At 40.3% G+C, this 17828-nt stretch overlaps 1 protein-coding gene across 18 annotated transcripts in view; it reads left to right on the top strand.

Annotated features, from left to right (window-relative positions):
• EP400 (E1A binding protein p400) overlaps nucleotides 1–17828 on the top strand; it is a 57762-nt gene that overhangs the window by 33522 nt on the left and 6412 nt on the right. For 10 of the 18 annotated variants that reach the window (XR_004243609.1, XM_032127575.1, XM_032127586.1 and 7 more), the window contains 27 exons: nucleotides 449–691; nucleotides 1746–1910; nucleotides 2736–2903; nucleotides 4095–4186; nucleotides 4872–5170; nucleotides 5589–5791; nucleotides 5891–6060; nucleotides 6280–6476; nucleotides 6950–7061; nucleotides 7562–7705; nucleotides 7987–8145; nucleotides 8380–8463; nucleotides 9457–9588; nucleotides 9695–9739; nucleotides 9852–10005; nucleotides 10426–10664; nucleotides 11178–11351; nucleotides 11595–11642; nucleotides 12651–12787; nucleotides 13290–13346; nucleotides 13465–13543; nucleotides 14125–14319; nucleotides 15333–15378; nucleotides 15470–15579; nucleotides 16175–16379; nucleotides 16875–17038; nucleotides 17396–17602. Coding sequence is in view for 17 of the 18 variants with exons in the window: in XM_032127575.1 (XP_031983466.1) it covers nucleotides 449–691; nucleotides 1746–1910; nucleotides 2736–2903; nucleotides 4095–4186; nucleotides 4872–5170; nucleotides 5589–5791; nucleotides 5891–6060; nucleotides 6280–6476; nucleotides 6950–7061; nucleotides 7562–7705; nucleotides 7987–8145; nucleotides 8380–8463; nucleotides 9457–9588; nucleotides 9695–9739; nucleotides 9852–10005; nucleotides 10426–10664; nucleotides 11178–11351; nucleotides 11595–11642; nucleotides 12651–12787; nucleotides 13290–13346; nucleotides 13465–13543; nucleotides 14125–14319; nucleotides 15333–15378; nucleotides 15470–15579; nucleotides 16175–16379; nucleotides 16875–17038; nucleotides 17396–17602 (4028 nt within the window). In the remaining variant the exon portion in view is untranslated. The remainder of the gene's footprint in view (nucleotides 1–448; nucleotides 692–1745; nucleotides 1911–2735; nucleotides 2904–4094; nucleotides 4187–4871; nucleotides 5171–5588; nucleotides 5792–5890; nucleotides 6061–6279; nucleotides 6477–6949; nucleotides 7062–7561; nucleotides 7706–7986; nucleotides 8146–8379; nucleotides 8464–9456; nucleotides 9589–9694; nucleotides 9740–9851; nucleotides 10006–10425; nucleotides 10665–11177; nucleotides 11352–11594; nucleotides 11643–12650; nucleotides 12788–13289; nucleotides 13347–13464; nucleotides 13544–14124; nucleotides 14320–15332; nucleotides 15379–15469; nucleotides 15580–16174; nucleotides 16380–16874; nucleotides 17039–17395; nucleotides 17603–17828) is intronic. The other 8 variants (XM_032127591.1, XM_032127589.1, XM_032127582.1 and 5 more) reach the window with 5 other exon arrangements.

Raw genomic sequence — 17828 nt, 5'->3', positions numbered from 1 at the left:
ACTCCTTTTCCCACTAGCTTAATGGTCTAGAGTACTAATGGCTTAAAAATACCAACAGACTAATTGCCAGTAAAATTCCCCACTAGTTTCTACAGTATGATCTGCCAGTGTAATGCAAAACTAAACTTTGTGTAACCTGTTAGTATTTGGAGTAAATATGCCACAGTTGGTATTTAAATCCTGAAGACGTGTAATGTTCTGTCAAAGATGGGATTGTACAGTGCTTCTCTGTATTTATTTAGCCTTTAAACAATGCTTTCCAAGTAGATAATGTTGTAAAAATAGGATGGAGTTAGAGGTGTGGCTAGCAATCCCAGTCTGTAAGGACAAAGCCGTTCTTATAGCCATTTGATTATCCTGTTGGAAGGTTTCTTTTTAATGCAGGTTGTTTAAAAGAGCGGAGTTAAAACCTCTAACAGCTTGCACAAACAACCCTTATTGATTGCAGCTGCAGCAGCACAGTTTCAGACAACTCAGGCTTCCACCAGTGCTCCAAGACACCAGCCCGCAGTGACCTTCACCACAGCAACTAGCGCAGCCAACCCTGTGAAACCGCGGGGCCAGACCTCTGCGCCGGCCCCGCAGCCGGGCCAGCCCCAGCCACAGCCACAGCCCCCCCCGCACACCATCCAACAGAGTGTGCTGCCTCAGAGGCTCGTACTGACCTCTCAGGCCCAGGCACGGTTGCCTAGTAAGTGGCCTCCCCTTTCAAGGTTTCTCCCACCTTTGTACTACAATGAGGTTAAGTTACTAGGCACCCTAAAATGTGTACAGAATCGTTGTTTTTTTTTCACTCTTCTGATTAGCCTTGCTCAGTATGTTGCTTATGACCAAGGAAAATCGAAAATTGGATAAGAAACAATAGAATTGCTGTGGACATACATTAGCGGTGTCAACTTAATCTCCTATTTCTGCATGTTTCTTCTGCTGGCAAGACTTCCTTCAGACCAAATGTTTTAGCTCTCTCCTAATTATTCCTTTCATGTTAAACACTAATCCATCTGCTAAAGGCCTCTCTGGCAGAGAGGAGCGTCGCCACTGTTAGGCAGAGAAAAGCGATGAGGCTTTGCTTTAAGGTTGTATGTGCACTGCCTATTAGCATGTGTAGAGAGTACTGAGCACTGATGTATTAATTTTATCTCTGGGGTAATGCACTGCCTTTACAAAAGCTGAATTTTGACACCAATATTTTTTCAGTATCGTAAAACTTAATGCTGAAATGCCTCTAACCTTTCTGCATTTAAATCACAAAAAGCTTGGTGCTTGCCACTTTGAAGCTTTTTGGTTTGTCTAAATGCAGATTGCTTGATATAAATCATGTTTCTTCAGCAAATTTCAGATGTGTATTGACTGTGCCACACATACAAATATTTTAATTTCTTCCTTGAAGCTTCCTTCATGCTCTTGAAAAGGCAGTGAAAATCACTTTAATGTCTATACTTGTTCTGTTACAAAGTGTCACATGAGTTTTCAGGTAGCTCTTAACTTTTTTGCTAATGAAAGTGGTAATTTCTAAAATGTTGATGTTCTTACCCTTTAAACAATCAGCTTCTTTCCAGTTTGTCCAACAAATATAGAAAGCAATACCTGCTTAACTTTTATATGACACTTTTGATGCACTAAGTATAATTATGCATGGAAGGCGCTTCAGCACCAGTTTACTAACCAAAATGTGGAATTGTGAATATTGAAAAACTTGCCTACCACTTTGATTTTTTTTTAATGCCTGTTTCCCTCCTTAACAGGTGGTGAGGTAGTAAAAATAGCCCAGCTGGCTTCTATAGCAGGAGCACAAGGCAGGATCGCTCAGCCAGAGACCCCAGTGACTTTGCAGTTCCAAGGGAACAAGTTCACTTTATCACACAGTCAACTCCGCCAGCTCACTGCAGGGCAGCCCCTGCAGTTACAAGGTACTTATTTCAACACAGGCAGTTTGCCATTATTCAGAATGCTCATGTTTTGATATGGACACCACGTTCCTTGTTGCTGTATGTTGTGGAGATTATTCCAGCTCCACTGGTTATACTGCCCTGCTCTTCCTATTTTCTGTGTGAGACAGGGGTGTCAAGGTAGCTCTGGTTTGAAAGATAAATGCCTATCAAATGAAAGACATGGTTACTTCCTTTTTCTGTATTGTATTTCAAAAATGTTATTATTTGATCTGTTTTCACACCCATGCAGTACAGCTAAAGTAAGGTGAGGCATTATTTCATATGAACTCCCTGCTGAGCAGAAACAGACAAAACTGAGAACATTCTTGGTTTGTTCTGAAATTGTGTAAATAATACTTAAAGTTTGGCGTGCTTCTGAATTTTTACCCAACTATTGCCCTGAGCTGAATGCTCTACCAACAATATATTTTGTTCTCAAATCTTCCTTGCTGGTGGTGTGTATTGCCAAATTTAGGAGAATCTGCATATCTTGATTCTCTGTGGCCAACAACATAAATAGAGGGACTGTTAAGTGAAGATTTTTTGTTTGATTGGATTTTGTCCAAATTCTGTATAAATACCTAGATTAGAATGATACCCCTATGACATGAAACTCCTCTTCAGCTGTGAATACTTGGGTGTTTCCCTCCTTTTTAGCAGATTGGTGTAATGAACGTGTCTGGTAAACTTTAACATAGTTTGAAGTAGTAATGATCTGTTTGCAATGGTAATAGATTCTGCTAGAAAACATGAATTCTTTCCCACTCTCTCCACCCTAATGTGGTTTAAAATCCTCCACTGCAGGAAGTGTCCTTCAGATTGTGTCAGCCCCTGGGCAACAGTACCTGAGGCCTCAGGGCCCCGTGGTCATGCAGACGGTTTCCCAAGCAGGAACTGTGCAGAACGCCCTGAATGCTTTAGGAAACCAGCACCAGGCAGGTGTCCCAACTTCCACTGCAGTCACACAGCAAGGTGGGTTTTCCAGCCTGAAGAAATGTCTCTGTCTAAATATTCAATTGCTAAAATCACATTCATATATAACTCAGAATTGTTGCAGATCATAATTCTGTAACTTGAGTTCAGAAGTGGGTAAACTATGAGGCAAATTCTTCCAGTTTGTACTCAATGTGTGCTAAAATTTTAAGAAAATTTTTAGTACAAACTTGGGAGAGCATGTAACTTAATTATAGGGGGATTTTTTGGTAGTTTCGCCTTTGGTCAAATTTTTGTGGGAAGAAGTAAATTTGAAATACTTCGTTAATTTTTGCAAGGAAAAATCAAGGGTGATTATTTTTTATACTGGCAGAGAATGTCCAGTAATGCTCTCCATTTTCCCACTCTGATTTTATCTAATTTCTTTCACTTCTCCAGCTGATCAAGCTACAGTTTTCCGTTTCTCTCTGTGAATGTTGCTTGGGTATTTGGTGCCTTACTGCAAATGTGGTCAGTTCCTTGCTTAAAAACACAACCAAGATATTGATCAAAAATAATAGAAAAATTAATGCATTTACAACAAAACAGCAGATTATTAAATGAAGGTAAATATAACACTTGGAGTTCATTCCCTGAAAATGGCCATCTGCTGTAATTTTCTTGGGATATAAACCATTCCTTCAAAATGGTGTGATGTTCTTACAGTGTAGTTAACTGTCTGGGAAAATACCTGCTAACAGTTGAATTCACAAGACTGCTACTGAGATTCCATCATATGATTTCACCAATTTGTAGATAACACTGAATTGATGTGTTTTCTGAAAAATCTGAGATGATTTGCTTAAGATAAGTTAAAACAATCTTTTCCTGAATTGGAACGTTTTCTATTTTCTATTGTGCTCATATTAACATTTTCTAAATGTTAACATGTATTGCACTGTACATGGAATTTTGAATAAAGTACAAATGCAGCACAGCACTTTGCTTTGTACAAAGCAAAGTAAAATTCCTTTGATCTATCTTGGATTTTTGTGAGAACAGTTAGTGTAAATATCTGTCAGAGATGTGGTGTATAACAAAGTACAAATTTACAATACCCAATGGACATTCAGACTAAAAATTTGTCTGCAACAGTGATGTGTTACAGCTATGGAATGTCTACTTATTGAAAATAATAAATGAGAGCAATTTTCAGAAGAATAAATATATAAACACAAGGTTTATCCTCAGTTTGTATTCCAGGTAGAGCTACAGTGACTAACTTGCCATCTGGTGACATGGGAGCAGTGTTAAAACCAGCACCTTTGCATGGACAGTCACAGGTACTCAATTTTTATTTTCTTGTGGGAGCACAACCTTTCTGAATCAATTGTAAGTCCACGTCATAGTTGGAAGCTATAATTTGCAAAGCTGGAATCAATTAAAAACTTTGATGATTACAGAAGAGGTAAATAGCCCAACTTCTGTCCATGTTTCAGGTTGACAGAGCTGATGCATTTATCCATAGATAAAATAAATTCTGGTGTATAAAAGCAGCTGACAGCTTTCTTGTGCTGTGATAGACAGGTTCTTGTAACTGTTACATATTTTAATTGTGTAGTGATGCATAAACAAAGAAATCATAAGTTCTTTTTTGTGTTTTGAACACAATGGCAAATTGGGCAAATTTCTATAGATTTCTAATCTTAACAAGTTTTTAGAAAAGATACTCAAGCAACTTACAAAGCATAGGGAAACATCAAGAATATATCAAAAGCTATGAAAATGTACTTTTAAAAAGCAAGAAGATACTAAACTAAGGTAGAATTGACTCTTCAATCTGAATTGAATTCAGCTGTAGTCTTTAGATTTTATCTGAAATTTATGCCTTTAGTAATTGGCCTAAGTAGCAGTTCTACTTGAGGATCTATACTCTGATCCTGATAGTTTCATTCTAAAGAACCTCGAACCCCTCATTTATTGTGATGGGCAGCAAATGTGGTTTTTATTCACCTTTTCTTGGCAAAGGAGACATATGAGGAGAAGAACCGGCTCTTGAAGGAGCGCCTGGACAGGATCTTCTCCGGCAACGAGCGCCGCTGCTGGCGGGCCCCGATGTACGGCCGGGACGTGCTGAGTGTTTGCTCTCTGGCTGGAGACAGGAAGGCCTCCCAGCTGCCTTCCAGTGAAGGCAACAGCTGGAGGTGGGCTGGCTTTGTCAACTGCTGCCTTTCCTCAAGTGCCTCTGGAGGCCCAAGTAACCCCTTGCGGGAAATGATCCTGGGTTTGGTTCAGCAACAGGAATCTGTAAAGGATCTTGTTAACAGGTAATGTGTGACTCTGCCTAGCATCTGGTTATTTCTAAAACACCTTTCAAAAAGGCTTAAGTTTCTCTCGATGAGCTTATTTGGTTTAGACTGGTTTATTTAGCAGTAAACGACATGCAGCATGAAAGTAAAAAGAAGCCACTTCTGTTTCCTTTGCATCTTTATAAGAAATGTTTTCAGGGTCTCTTTCCTAATTTCAAGCCCAAATTCAGCTGACCATACTTAGGCTTACATTTTTATGCTTTGGATTTACTTGAATAGGTACCTCTTGGACCCAACTAACAAGAGTTAAGACCCAGAGATACAGAGAGAAGCTAGTTTAGCCAAGACTGACTTTTATTGCTATGCCTATGATTATTGATAATCAATTTATGTGTTGCTTTTAAATTGGAATTCCTTGTTTTGATGCTTTTCACAGGGCTCTCTTTGTGTTGCCAGCTGCAGTTGCTGCTCCCCCATGTTTGTATGTAGCAAATCCTCCCCCTTCATACAGTCACAGACTGAAACTCCTTAAGCAAAGCCTAAGGCAGAAGGCAGCTCCACACTTGCATCAGTTGCAACAGCTGACAACTCCTCACTTGCTTCAGTTCCCTGACCTCCGGCTGGTGCAGTATGACTCAGGTAAAGGACATTTGCTGACAATATTTCTGTAATTTCCTGTGTCACATGAATGGAATTTCTGTATAAAACTCCTTATTGGTTTTTCTGTTTGAATTACAGGAAAATTAGAAGCTCTTGCTGTCTTGCTTCAGAAGTTGAAATCTGAAGGGCGCCGTGTGCTGATTTTGTCACAGATGATTCTGATGCTGGACATACTGGAGTTGTTCCTGAATTTCCATTTCCTCACATTTGTGAGGATTGATGAATATGCCAACCAGGAACAACGGCAGGTAAGTGTGCCCTACCAGCTGCCCACTGGTATAGCAGTATGTGCTGCCAAGGCTTTTATACACTACAACAGGGAAAGGAAATTTGCCTCGTTTTGTACTCAGTTTGAAACACTTGACTTGTTTTTATCTGGGTTTTTTTATTAGGCTGTAGTGAATTTGGTTTGGCATTTTATTTTGGTGTGTGGTTTATTTAGTCCTTGCTTTATTCTGTTCATGTAGGAGCTGATGAAAATTTTCAACAGAGACAAGCGCATTTTCTGTGCCATCCTTTCCTCTCACAGCCGTTCCACGGGAGTCAATCTTGTCGAGGCAGACACTGTTGTGTTCTATGACAATGATCTGAACCCAGTGATGGATGCAAAAGCTCAGGAATGGTGTGACAGAATTGGGAGATGTAAAGATATCCATATATACAGGTGATGGTGACAGTCAGTGTCTGCTCTTTAACATGTTTTAATGTAAGGTTATTTCAGACAGTGCTGCCCTGTATGACCTGGAATAAAGTGGAAACAGTGCTGAAAATCACCTCCCTTCAATAAAAAAAGTTGCCAGGATATCCTGTGAAAAAGTGGGGGGGGTTTAACACGAAGTGTAATGAATGAATCATACCTGCATGGGTTTTGTCTGTTAGCCTACATGGAATTTTATAACTTTTCCTTTATGTTGTTGATTTTTTTTTTTAATTAACATAAATTATTAAAAGAAAGCCCTACAGTAGCGGTGGTAGTGTGTTGTTTTTCTGGGCCTGCACCATAACTAAAAAAACTCCCAGAAATTATCACATTTTAAGAGTATAGTGTTATTCTCTACGGACAATTTATCTTTTTGTTTCTGAAAGCTGTTTTGGAAATGACTTACCAGATTTCTCTTTTTTTTTCGTTTTTTTTAGGCTTGTCAGTGGTAATTCTGTAGAAGAGAAACTTTTGAAAAATGGCACAAAGGACTTGATCAGAGAAGTAGCTGCTCAGGGAAATGACTATTCAATGGCCTTTTTAACACAGGTAAGTTAATATTCAGAATGCATTGAAACACTCATGTCTCAGTGTTTAATAAATTCAAGCATCTGTGTTGGAGTGTTTAGAAGCAGTTTAGTAGAAGTCTGTCTGGGCTAGAATTAATAAGGAAACATATTGGATTTCATGATTGCTTGAACTCTCAGTGTTGGGGCCACATTCTCTAAAATACCATCCATCTGTTTTGTTCTGTTATTTGCATAGTGATGCACAGATATCACCCATGACTTAAGATATTGTGATTTCTTCACCCTGCTGCAAAATTTTGCAGTGTTTGCAAGGATGAAGGTCTCAATAGCTTTAAAAATGTGAAATAAGAAGTTTGTGTATTTAGAGAGATAGGCTCTCAATTGCTGCTCTGAAGATGCATGAGGCAGTGACTCCACTGGTGAAGTCAGACCATCCCAGCTGGCACTCCCAATATAGAAAAAAAGTAGAATGCTCCCAGTAACTGAATGTATTTCTCTTTTTTCCTTCTATTTAACAAGCAAACAATTCAGGAATTGTTTGAGGTTCATTCTCCTATGGAGGATTCTGGATTTAGAGTGAAAGCAGAAGAATTTGTGGTACTTTCTCAAGAGCCGTCTCCAGCAGAAAATATTTCACCTAAAGTTGCAAGACCATTCATAGAGGTAATGATTAACACATACATTAAAAATACAGCTGTGCAACGTTAGTATTCAACAACTGACTGATCTTGTGTTATTTGGGTAAATTCTGTCTCTTTTTCTGATAGTTTTATGCTCTTTTGTCAGAGCCCAAAAGCCCAAAGCTGATACTTTCTGGGACTATTTCTCTTGCTGCAGCAGAGTCTTAGTCCAGACATTTGTGTGGCATTTCAGTGAACTCCTTATGGAGTTTCTTTCCGTATTTTTGAATTCTTAATTATTTTTAAAATGTATCTTTCTGAAAGGCCCTCAACAGCATTGAACGAGAGGATGAGGAGTCAAATGATCACATTCAAGAAATAGGATCTGAGTCAAGCATTGAACCTTTAATCTCAGAGCTCTGCGAGACAAAATACAATGAAGAGCCTTCACAGCTGCAGGAGTTAGTTGCTGTCGTGGATCAGGTACCAACATCTTCCCTTGAATATCTGGCTAAAAAGTAATGTTTAGTTCAAATGTTTCAATTTCTTTGCAGTTTGACCTTAAAGCAACTTTGTTGTCTATTCCATTAAATGGACAGGAGATCTCCCCCTGATTTAAGATGTTAAGATGAGTCTTAAGGAGAGCTTTGATACTTCATGTAACACTTGTTTTATTATCCTTAAAGTAACATTTTTTCACTTTGATACTGCCCTCAGCTGACTCCAATTGAGAAGTATGCTTTGAATTATCTGGAGCTCTTCCACGGTTCATTTGATGACAATGAGCCACGGTTGAGTGAGGTAAAACAAATCTTTCTTTTCCATGTTATTCTGTCACAGAACAACTTTTATTATATTTTCAATATGAAATGGAAGTTTCTCCAGTGATGTGGAATATATTGTAGGCACTTCTGTGATCTTTTCTTGCTATACCTTGTGAACAGCATAATGTCTTACAGAGAGCTTATTATTTTGGGATTCTCTGGTTTAAGCAGGTGTCAGTTCTTAATTTCTTTTTTTATAAAATGGGAATTACTTTCAGCCCAGCTCAGCAAATATTTGTTGTACTCCATTGATAGCGAGGGAAAAAATTTCATTAACTTCAGTGAGCTTGTGTTCTGGTTGTCTTCATTGTTTTTATGCCATGAAGATTTTTTGCCTTTTCTTTTATACCCCTGTTATACCTTTTTACAACTTCTGTATTCTTGGTGCTTTTTGCCTACATCCTTGGACTTGTTTGTTCAGCTAGGGGACTAAACATTTTAGAAGCTTTGTAGTTAAGGGTTAGTGTGCCCCAGACCCCAAGGTCCTCTCCAGAACACATTCTGTAAACCAAGATAGAACCATCCAGGGGAAGGTTCCTTGGGGAGAGGGGCTCATTCAAGGCTCTCATTGGGGAATTTTTGATAGATGTGCTAATTAGTAAAACCTATAATGTTATACCAGATCATTTGGGGGTTGTGCATTGTGGTGTGCATAGAGGTGCATTTGACCTGGACGTGTGCACCTAAAGATCCTTAAAATAAATACCAAGGTAAAATCCCTTTTTCCCTTCTAACCATGTTTGACTCTTGATTTTAAGACCAGGAAAAGGCATCAGTTTAACTGAAATTCTTTGACTGCTTTATATTGATGGTTTAAAAACCCTCAACAAAGGCCAAGAAATATCTTCTAAATGATTGTGAAAGTATCTGTTAAGAAATTGCTATAAGATTCCCGTGGCTGAAAATGACAAAGTTCAAGGCATTTATATGTTACTGTGTAAAGTTTCTAAGGAGTCTGACTTTCATCTAGATCAAACTGAAAACTGCAAAGAAAGCCTGGGAAGTCCAGCATATGAAGGAGTTAAAGGAAAGAGAGCAAAAAATGCTTTGGGAGGATGAAGAGGAACTTCTAACCTACACTCGGGAGGATGCGTACAACAAAGTAATTGCTGATTAGTCTTGTTTTTCTTAACAGTTACTCTGAGAATACCTGTTCCTTTCAGACTTCAGTTGGATCATTTGAATTGTGTTCTCTTTTTGCTGTGTAGGAGTATGTCTATGAAGGTCCAGATGGACAAACTGAAATTATGCCAGTAAGTAAAAGTAGCACCAGGCAGCCTAAACAGGCTTTTTATTTTATGAAACCTAAAATAAAGATCAGTGGAGAGTTAACGTTGCAGTAATCACAAATTTTGTTCTGTGCAGCTCTGGACTCCTCCTACTCCACCTCAGGATGACAATGATATCTACATAGATTCTGTTATGTGCCTGATGTATGATACCACCCCTATTCCAGAGTCTAAATTGCCTCCAGTGTACGTCAGGAAGGAGCGTAAACGACACAAAACAGATCCGTCTGGTGAGTGTTTCTTCAAAACTGTTCTGAGATTTATTGCTGATAGTTTAAAAAAATTGGAGGTTTTCATACCTTCTACATGTCTGGTCCAGTAAAGATGGGATTGGCAGATTTGAAGAGATGAAAATTTTTGTCTCACCATGGCCTTGAAGCAGTGGAGTTGCTGCAAGGCCCACTTCTTAGGGTGTGTCTTCTTTTTAGACATAAAAGTGTTCTTAAAAGGACAGTTTTAGAAAACAGGCGTTCCATTTTGTGAGTTAGGACAGGACTGGTCTTACTTTATAACAGGCTCTGTGTAGTTCCTGACCGTGCTTTTCAGAGGCAGGGGGGAGTACTCTGTAAGCGTAGGAGCATTTTGCAGCTGAGGAATCAAAGAATGGTAGTATCTGTCCACCAATAATGCTTTATTTTTTGTCTTGGCAGCAGGTAGAAAGAAGAAGCAACGTCATGGGGAGGCAGTTATCCCACCTCGTTCTCTCTTTGATCGAGCAACCCCAGGAATGTTGAAAATGCGCCGAGAGGGCAAAGAGCAAAAGAAGAACATCTTGTTGAAACAACAGACACAGTTTGCAAAGCCTTTGCCAACTCTTGTCAAACCAGCCACTGAAGCTGGACAGGATAATCCAGAGTGGTTGATCAGCGAAGACTGGGCACTTCTGCAGGTCAGATAATAGCTGCAGCTTCTGCTGTCGTGTTTTTATTCCTGCACTTTATCTCTTCAAGGTTATTTCTAATTCATAATGGCATTTTGATGACATAACTTGGAGCAGATTGCCTGTCATTTGTGCTCCTCTAAGGAGAAATTAAAGGCTAAACTACAAAATGTACGATTAAGTCCAACTGTTGTTTTAGAAACCACTTACTATTACTCAGAGTAGTTGTGCTGGCTAGACACTGGATAATGCAGCTAAGGTTCTTCCCCCTTTGAGAGGAGAGCAGCACTTGAATAGCAGCTCTCTGTCCCTCTCATACCAATCTCCAAGTGTTTCCCTGCACATCAATCTGCATAATGGCACCTTATGCTTGTTTATTCTCTGTGACTGTAGGTGAACACAGAGCCTTAGCCCTGAGCTGTCCTACTGTAGTAATGGTGTGTGGGCACATGCAGGTAAGGGAAGGTTCGGAAGATGGCAACGATTTGTCACCTGAAGCTTTTGTACCTTTCTCTGTTGCAGGCAGTGAAGCAGCTGCTGGAGCTTCCTTTAAACCTTGCTGTTGTGTCACCAGCACACACTCCCAACTGGGACCTGGTTAGTGACGTTGTTAACTCCTGCAGCAGAGTCTATCGCTCGCCCAAGCAGTGCCGCAACAGATACGAGAATGTCATAATCCCAAGGGAAGAAGGAAAGGTGAGTTCACGTAGAATGATGCGTCTTGTTTTTACCTTAAGTTGTAGAGTTTTTTTTCCTTATCTCCATAAACAGTTGTTTTTTGTTAAACGTTTCAACAGTGTAAATAAATAACTTTTAAAAGACTTTTTAAATTATTCTCATCAGGATTTCCACTTATTTTATGTGATTTCTTTGAAAAGAAAAAGCACCTGAACAAAATCTTCCACAAAAGATCATCTAACTTTCCTTCTTATTTTACAGCTAATGTACGAAGCTAATCCTAAAAAGAAGACAAAAAGTATTTATAAGGTGTGCATTGGTATTCTTTCAAAATCAAATCTAGACACTGTGGTATTTAGCAGCAATGGAGGTGGGCAGATAATTCATATGAGATCCATGTTGAGTGTTACTTGAGTTCTGAAACATCAATTAAAATTCCAAATTTATTTTTCCTTTCTTTGTTGATACAGTGGATTGACACCAGACTTCAGCTTTTGGATTTGATAGATAAATTTTAGATCATGCAAGAAGTTTGTGATTTCACTTAAACTGTAGTTGGCATTTTTCCACCAAACAACCACCATGTATCTTATCCTGATGGTACATAAGATCTGTAAGAATGAACTTCATGCTAGAGTCTAAGTGGATTACAAATATATAGTGAAATTGATGCCTGAAACACCTTTTAGTAAATGAGGATGATAGGATGCTACAGAAACAAAAACAAATTCCATGACTGTGAACGCCTTCTTCCAAACCACACAGCAATTTAGTGACAGAGTTGGGTGGAGAATCCAGACCTTCTGGCTGTAGTCCCATTCTCTGACTGCTAAGGAGGTTTGTCCCTGACTGGCAGTTTCTGCTTAGGAGAAGCCAAATGTTAGAGTGGCATGGTGTGTGGATGTTAACCTAGCTTTGTTGGGAGAGCAGTGCAGTGATGGTTTTATTTTCTTACGTGTGCGCTACGCATAACTGTAAACTAATGGGCTCTTGGTTTGGGTACTGAATTAAACTTGCAAAATCTAAACTAAAGCAAAGATTCTTTTTCAAATTAGAGTTTGCCATTTTGTACGTCCCCAAGTGCTGATGCCAGTGTGACCGTGAGAACTGCTCCTTATTTTGCTCTTTCTTTATATATTTCCCATAGAGTTTTGTGTGACAGTAAGTTATCAGTGACACGAGGCAGGAACCAGTCTGTGATAGATATGTTGGAGTATGTTTTTAAATAATCTACGAGCGCGCCTTGTGTTTAAACATAGACAAAATGCCCTTTTGGGTGTGTTTGCAATTGAAAGTTGGTTTGTTTTCTTTTTTTAGACTAAAAACAGTCGCCCACTTCGTACCAATCAGATCTATGCTCAAGATGAGGGTGCAACCCACACACAGCTTTATACTAATCATTTTGAGATGATGAAAATGATTGCAGGGAAAAGAAGTCCACCTATCAAACCTCTGTAAGTTTACCTGGGATCGTTTGATCTCCCTGTCACCACGGATCTCCTGGAAACTGTGTTCTGAATGGCTCTCAAAACCCAGAATTATTCCACACTCTGTTTCTCTGTTCTTGATCTCTCTCTGTGTGTTGTGTTATTGCAAACACCTCCGTATTTTGTGCGTTTGGGTCTCACTGCAGGAATTTGCTCTTTGTCATTAAGAGCAGAACAGCACTCGGGCTTTTTTTTTAATCTACTTTATATTCATTTGCCTGAATTGTAAACAATTTGGTGTCTGCTGTTTAGTAGTACATTCTTTTCTATGTATCTTCCTGCAGTTTTTCTGTATTTACTTAATATTTACTCTCTTTCTTAAATGTCTGTCTGTGTGCAGGCTCCAGTACTGATGGGAATATCATGAAAACTTCACCAAAACTGTAGTGTTATATGCTAAAAGATGTGAAATTAAATATTGGTTTTAAGGTTTTTCTGTCTCCAGTAATACAGTTTTGCTCAATTTCAGACTTGGCATGAATCCTTTCCAGAAGAATCCAAAGCATGCATCGGTGCTTGCAGAAAGGTGAGCACTCCTCATCTTGAAGGATATATAAATTGCATAAAAGTGAACTTTTTTTCCCCTTTCTTTAGGTTTCAGTTATTTTTAAATATTGTGTGTTTTGTCTTCTTACTGTTTCTAGTGGAATCAACTATGATAAGCCCCTCCCTCCTATTCAAGTTGCGTCCCTCCGAGCAGAACGCATTGCCAAAGAGAAGAAGGTATGGTCCCATCTCTGCTGCACAAATGACTGCAGTAATTCCAAAATTAGGCAACAGATGAGGTATGAGCAAAACTGCCTCCTGGGAGCAGTTTGGCAGTACAGTAGGTGTTATGAGCAGCTGCACATGGTTCAGGTACAGGGGTTTAGATAGCCAAGGCCCAAAGTGGGACCTTGCCTTGGGTCTGTTGTAACACTCAAACCCATTAAACACTGAGGAGCATCTTTTTGCAGAAGATACTAAAACATGTAAAAATCTTGTTTTATTCTTGACCATTCTGTAGCCTCATTTCTTATGTTATTCAGAAAGAGCTACTTATCCTTGTTTGTGGATGGTAAGTTGCTTGTTGTGCTATGCCCTAAGCCATAAAACCATGACTGAAGCTTGTAGTTTGAAATGAGTCAGGTTGTGTAACGTGGACTTGGAGAGTGAAGGTGGCTTTGTGGGCTGTCTCTGGTTAGAATTTAAGGGGTTTTGTGGTCAGAATTAAAGAGGTTTTGTCTGTTGCTTTAATTTGCTTTAAAAGAACCACATCTTGCTTGTTCCATGCTTGAAGACTGAAGGTGTTCCTTGCCTTGCAGGCGCTGGCGGAGCAGCAGAGGGCCCAGCAGCAGACGGGCCCGCAGCCCCAGCAGCCCCAGGCGGGCCAGCAGCCCCCCCAGCAGCCCCCCGTGCAGCAGGCCCAGCCACAGCCACAGCCACAGGCACAGGTAGTTCAGCAGCCACAGGCAGTGGTGCAGACTGCAGTCACTACTGTGGCCAACACAGCAGTATTGGTAAGAAAGGGAGAGCTCAGTGCCTCTGATGTAGTAACTTCAGTTCTTCTGTGTGTGCTGTATTTGTGTCGTGCTTCGTCTGGAAAGTGAGAATTTTAGGTCAGTATAGTGAGATAAAAGGTATTTTTTTCTTGTTTTCTTTCCCTGGTTATGCTATATCCTGGTTTCCTGATTTATTAAGACTGTTTGCACCATTGTAGCAACAGGTCTTGGCAATCTGAGGTGGAGAAACACCATGCAAAGATGATTTTTCCTTTTTCACTTGAGACTTTAGTGAAGTCTGAGTGAATAGATTCACACAGTCAATGAGAAGTGTTTTATAGAGAACTTGCAGAATACAGAGAATAAAAGAGAATGTAGCTGTAAGAACTACGCAGAGCTTAAAAACCGAAGATTTGTTAACCTTTGCAAGGCAAATGAAACGATGCGTCCTACAGGAAATACTGTGGTGGTTTTACTGCAAATTTGTGCAAATTTTTCCTTTAATCTAGAGTCTGTTTGAATGAATCTGATGACTGGTATGAGGCTTTTGTATTTAGAGCCAAGCCAGTTTGCATAGTGATGTGTGAAGGCAGTGGTGGTTTTCCTTTGCTTGATGAAGGGCAAGAGAACAACAGCTTTTGCAGAAAGACACAGAGGATGTGTTCTGACCCACCAGCATTGCTGTGTATGAAGTGCTCAGGGGTGTTCCTGTGTGAGTGGTTGTCTGTGGTGTGCCAGAGTAAGATATTGCTCCCTTCTTCTGCTAACAGGGATGTCCAGTGACCTGTGTTTACCACACACTTGGCTGGTCTACAATTGCTCGTTACTGAGGCAGAATGTTGATGCACACATTAGTTGTTGTGATCTATAGAGTCAATGAACAACTGCAGAAATCTGTGTGTTCCACTGCATTTTTCCTATTTTGTCACTTCTGGAATACAGCATTGTGTTAAACAGCATGGTAGAGTAAACAATGCTCAGTTTCCTTTTATTGTTTTTCTGAACTGTTACCTTAATTGTCTTCTAATTAGGCAGGCACCATTAAAACAGCAGTGACGGGGACGAGCATCCAGACTGGTAAGGAGACTTTATAATTGGGCATTGGAGGTGATGGGACATTGGGATTTTCACTTTCAGAATCTCCCATTTAATTCTGTCTTGCTTTCAGCTACAGTGAGTGGAAATGTCATTGTGAACACTGTTGCTGGGGTCCCTGCTGCCACCTTCCAGCCCATCAATAAACGTCTGGCCTCACCTGTTATACCTGGGACGCTGACTGTGAGTAGATCCTGTCACTAGTTGTGTTCCTGGGTTGATCTGGGTTGCATGTTTTAGCAGCATATCTGTTTTCTTCTTCAGCTTTCCATGTTGTCAGAAATTCTGCTTCTTGCAGATTTCATGTGCATCATGGAGTTCTTCATCAAACCCCTCTCTCTTACCAAAACATCAGAACACACTGGAATCGTTTATCAGAAAAAAATGCTTGATATTGTTAAAAATGGTTTATAGGCAAGTGCTGCTAAAAGCAATGTATTGTCATTAACGTTTTCAGCCTGTAACTGTTTAGTGCTTTATTAACTATGATCTTCATTATTATGTTAATGGTTTAAGACTATGGACGATAAAGCAAAATATTGAAAGGCACTAAAACCAAATGTCTCTAATGGAGTGAAGGATTTGGTAATCAGCCTGTTGGAAAAAGATTTAACCACATACTGATTTTAAGATGCATCCAAATGGACGTGTTAGACAGATTTGGGCCTTTTTGCATTTTTTCTGTTTGTTTATAAAATTGCTTAGTCCATTGCTAGAAGGTTCCATAGCTGTGTATAAAGCACGGGAATGGAGCAGTAAAGGCTGTGTTCTCTTGCAGACTTCGGGAGGCACCGCCACTGCCCAGGTGGTTCACAGCCAACCCCGAGCGGCCGCAGCGCCGGCGGCCTCCACCGAGCTGGTGACCATCGCCTCCACCCAGGGTGTCCGTGCCGTGACATCGGTGACAGCTTCAGCCGTGGTCACCACCAACCTAACGCCTGTGCAGACCCAGACAAGGTCTTTGGTGACCCAGGTTACACCGGGTAATGATCCTGTGTTTAGGGACTTTTTCTGGTAGTGCATGAAGGGCCCCAGAATTCCTGTAGGTTGTTTGACCACCGCAGCCCCACAGTACTGGAAGTCTGGAACACAGTTAAACGGGGCTTTGATTTTTAACTTGCTTTATTGTTGGTGCTCAGATTACGTTTTTCTCCTGTATTTCTGGATGAAGTGTTGCAATAGAGAGCTTGGCCCGTAGGCATTGCAATTTAAAAATATCATTAACAATCTAGCAGTAAAATATTAGAATTGACTGTCTTGACTAAAAACCATTGTGGAGAAAGGCCTGTGTATTTTATGATCTACTCTGCTTTTACATCATGCTCATCATAATGTGTTCCTATATGTAGTAAATTCACAAAGTGTGCTGAAACAGAAAAATAAGCATTTAACAGCTCGACTTCTCAGGTGAAATTAATGAACTAAACTGAATGTTGAAAAGTTTTCTTCTGAGCATTTTGTCTTTTCTTTATTCATAGCTACACCAACAGTCCAGCTGTCAGGCAAAACCATCACCCCTGCTCACTTCCAGCTTCTGAGGCAACAGCAGCAGCAGGCTGCTCAGGTGCAGGTCCCACAGATCCAGGCTCAGGCACAAGCCCAATCTCCGGCTCAAATAAAAACTGTAGGGAAATTGTCACAGGTGAGGCAATGCTCATGAAATAATGTGGCACGTTGCTGTCATTGTTACTGTAAGCTTCTTTAGCAGTGTGTGTTGTGTCCTGTTTTCTTGGGCTAGAGTGAGATGTATTTCTCTCTTAAATTTCATCCTACTAAAATGTCATGCAGGCAGTGACTCTGACAGCACTTTCAATAGTAGAGTAGGGCAGGATGGAAAGCACTTACTGTTACACACTGTAAGCCATTGTGTAAGAGAGTTACATTTTAGTTTCTTAATCTTAGCTCTAGTCTGGTACAGAATGTTTCTCCTTTTAAGCGTCTCTATTTTTCTCCTGTAATGTAACTGGTTGGAAACAATGGAAGTGTGTGATTTTTGCAGGAGCAGCTGATCAAGCTGCAGAAGCAGAAGCTGCAGCTCCCCCAGCAGCAGGCAGCACAGCAGACACAGCAAGGGGCACAGCAGCAGACAGCACAAGTGCAAGTGCAGCAGCAGCAGCAAACTCAACAGCTCACTGCTGTGACAGCCCCTCGTCCTGGCGCAGTCCTCACGGGCACTACAGTGACCAACCTGCAAGTGGCTCGCCTGGTGAGTTGGCTTTGACTGGGCAAAAACGGTCTCAAACATTTCTTGGCTGGTTTAAGTGAACTAGGCACTGATCATTCATACTCACGAGTGTCCTTTGCATTGCTTAGGCAGTTCAGAAGGAGCAGCTGTAACATAAACAGCTTTCCATTGCATTTACCAGTTGATACCATCTCTGAATTGTGTCACTGTACAGGAGCCATTACATTTAGAAATATTTACAGCTATC

Source organism: Corvus moneduloides, chromosome 18 (assembly GCF_009650955.1).
Source record: "Corvus moneduloides isolate bCorMon1 chromosome 18, bCorMon1.pri, whole genome shotgun sequence".
NCBI lineage: Eukaryota > Metazoa > Chordata > Aves > Passeriformes > Corvidae > Corvus > Corvus moneduloides.
Note: the sequence above shows the minus strand (reverse complement) of the source record. Positions and strands in the feature narration are given on the sequence as shown.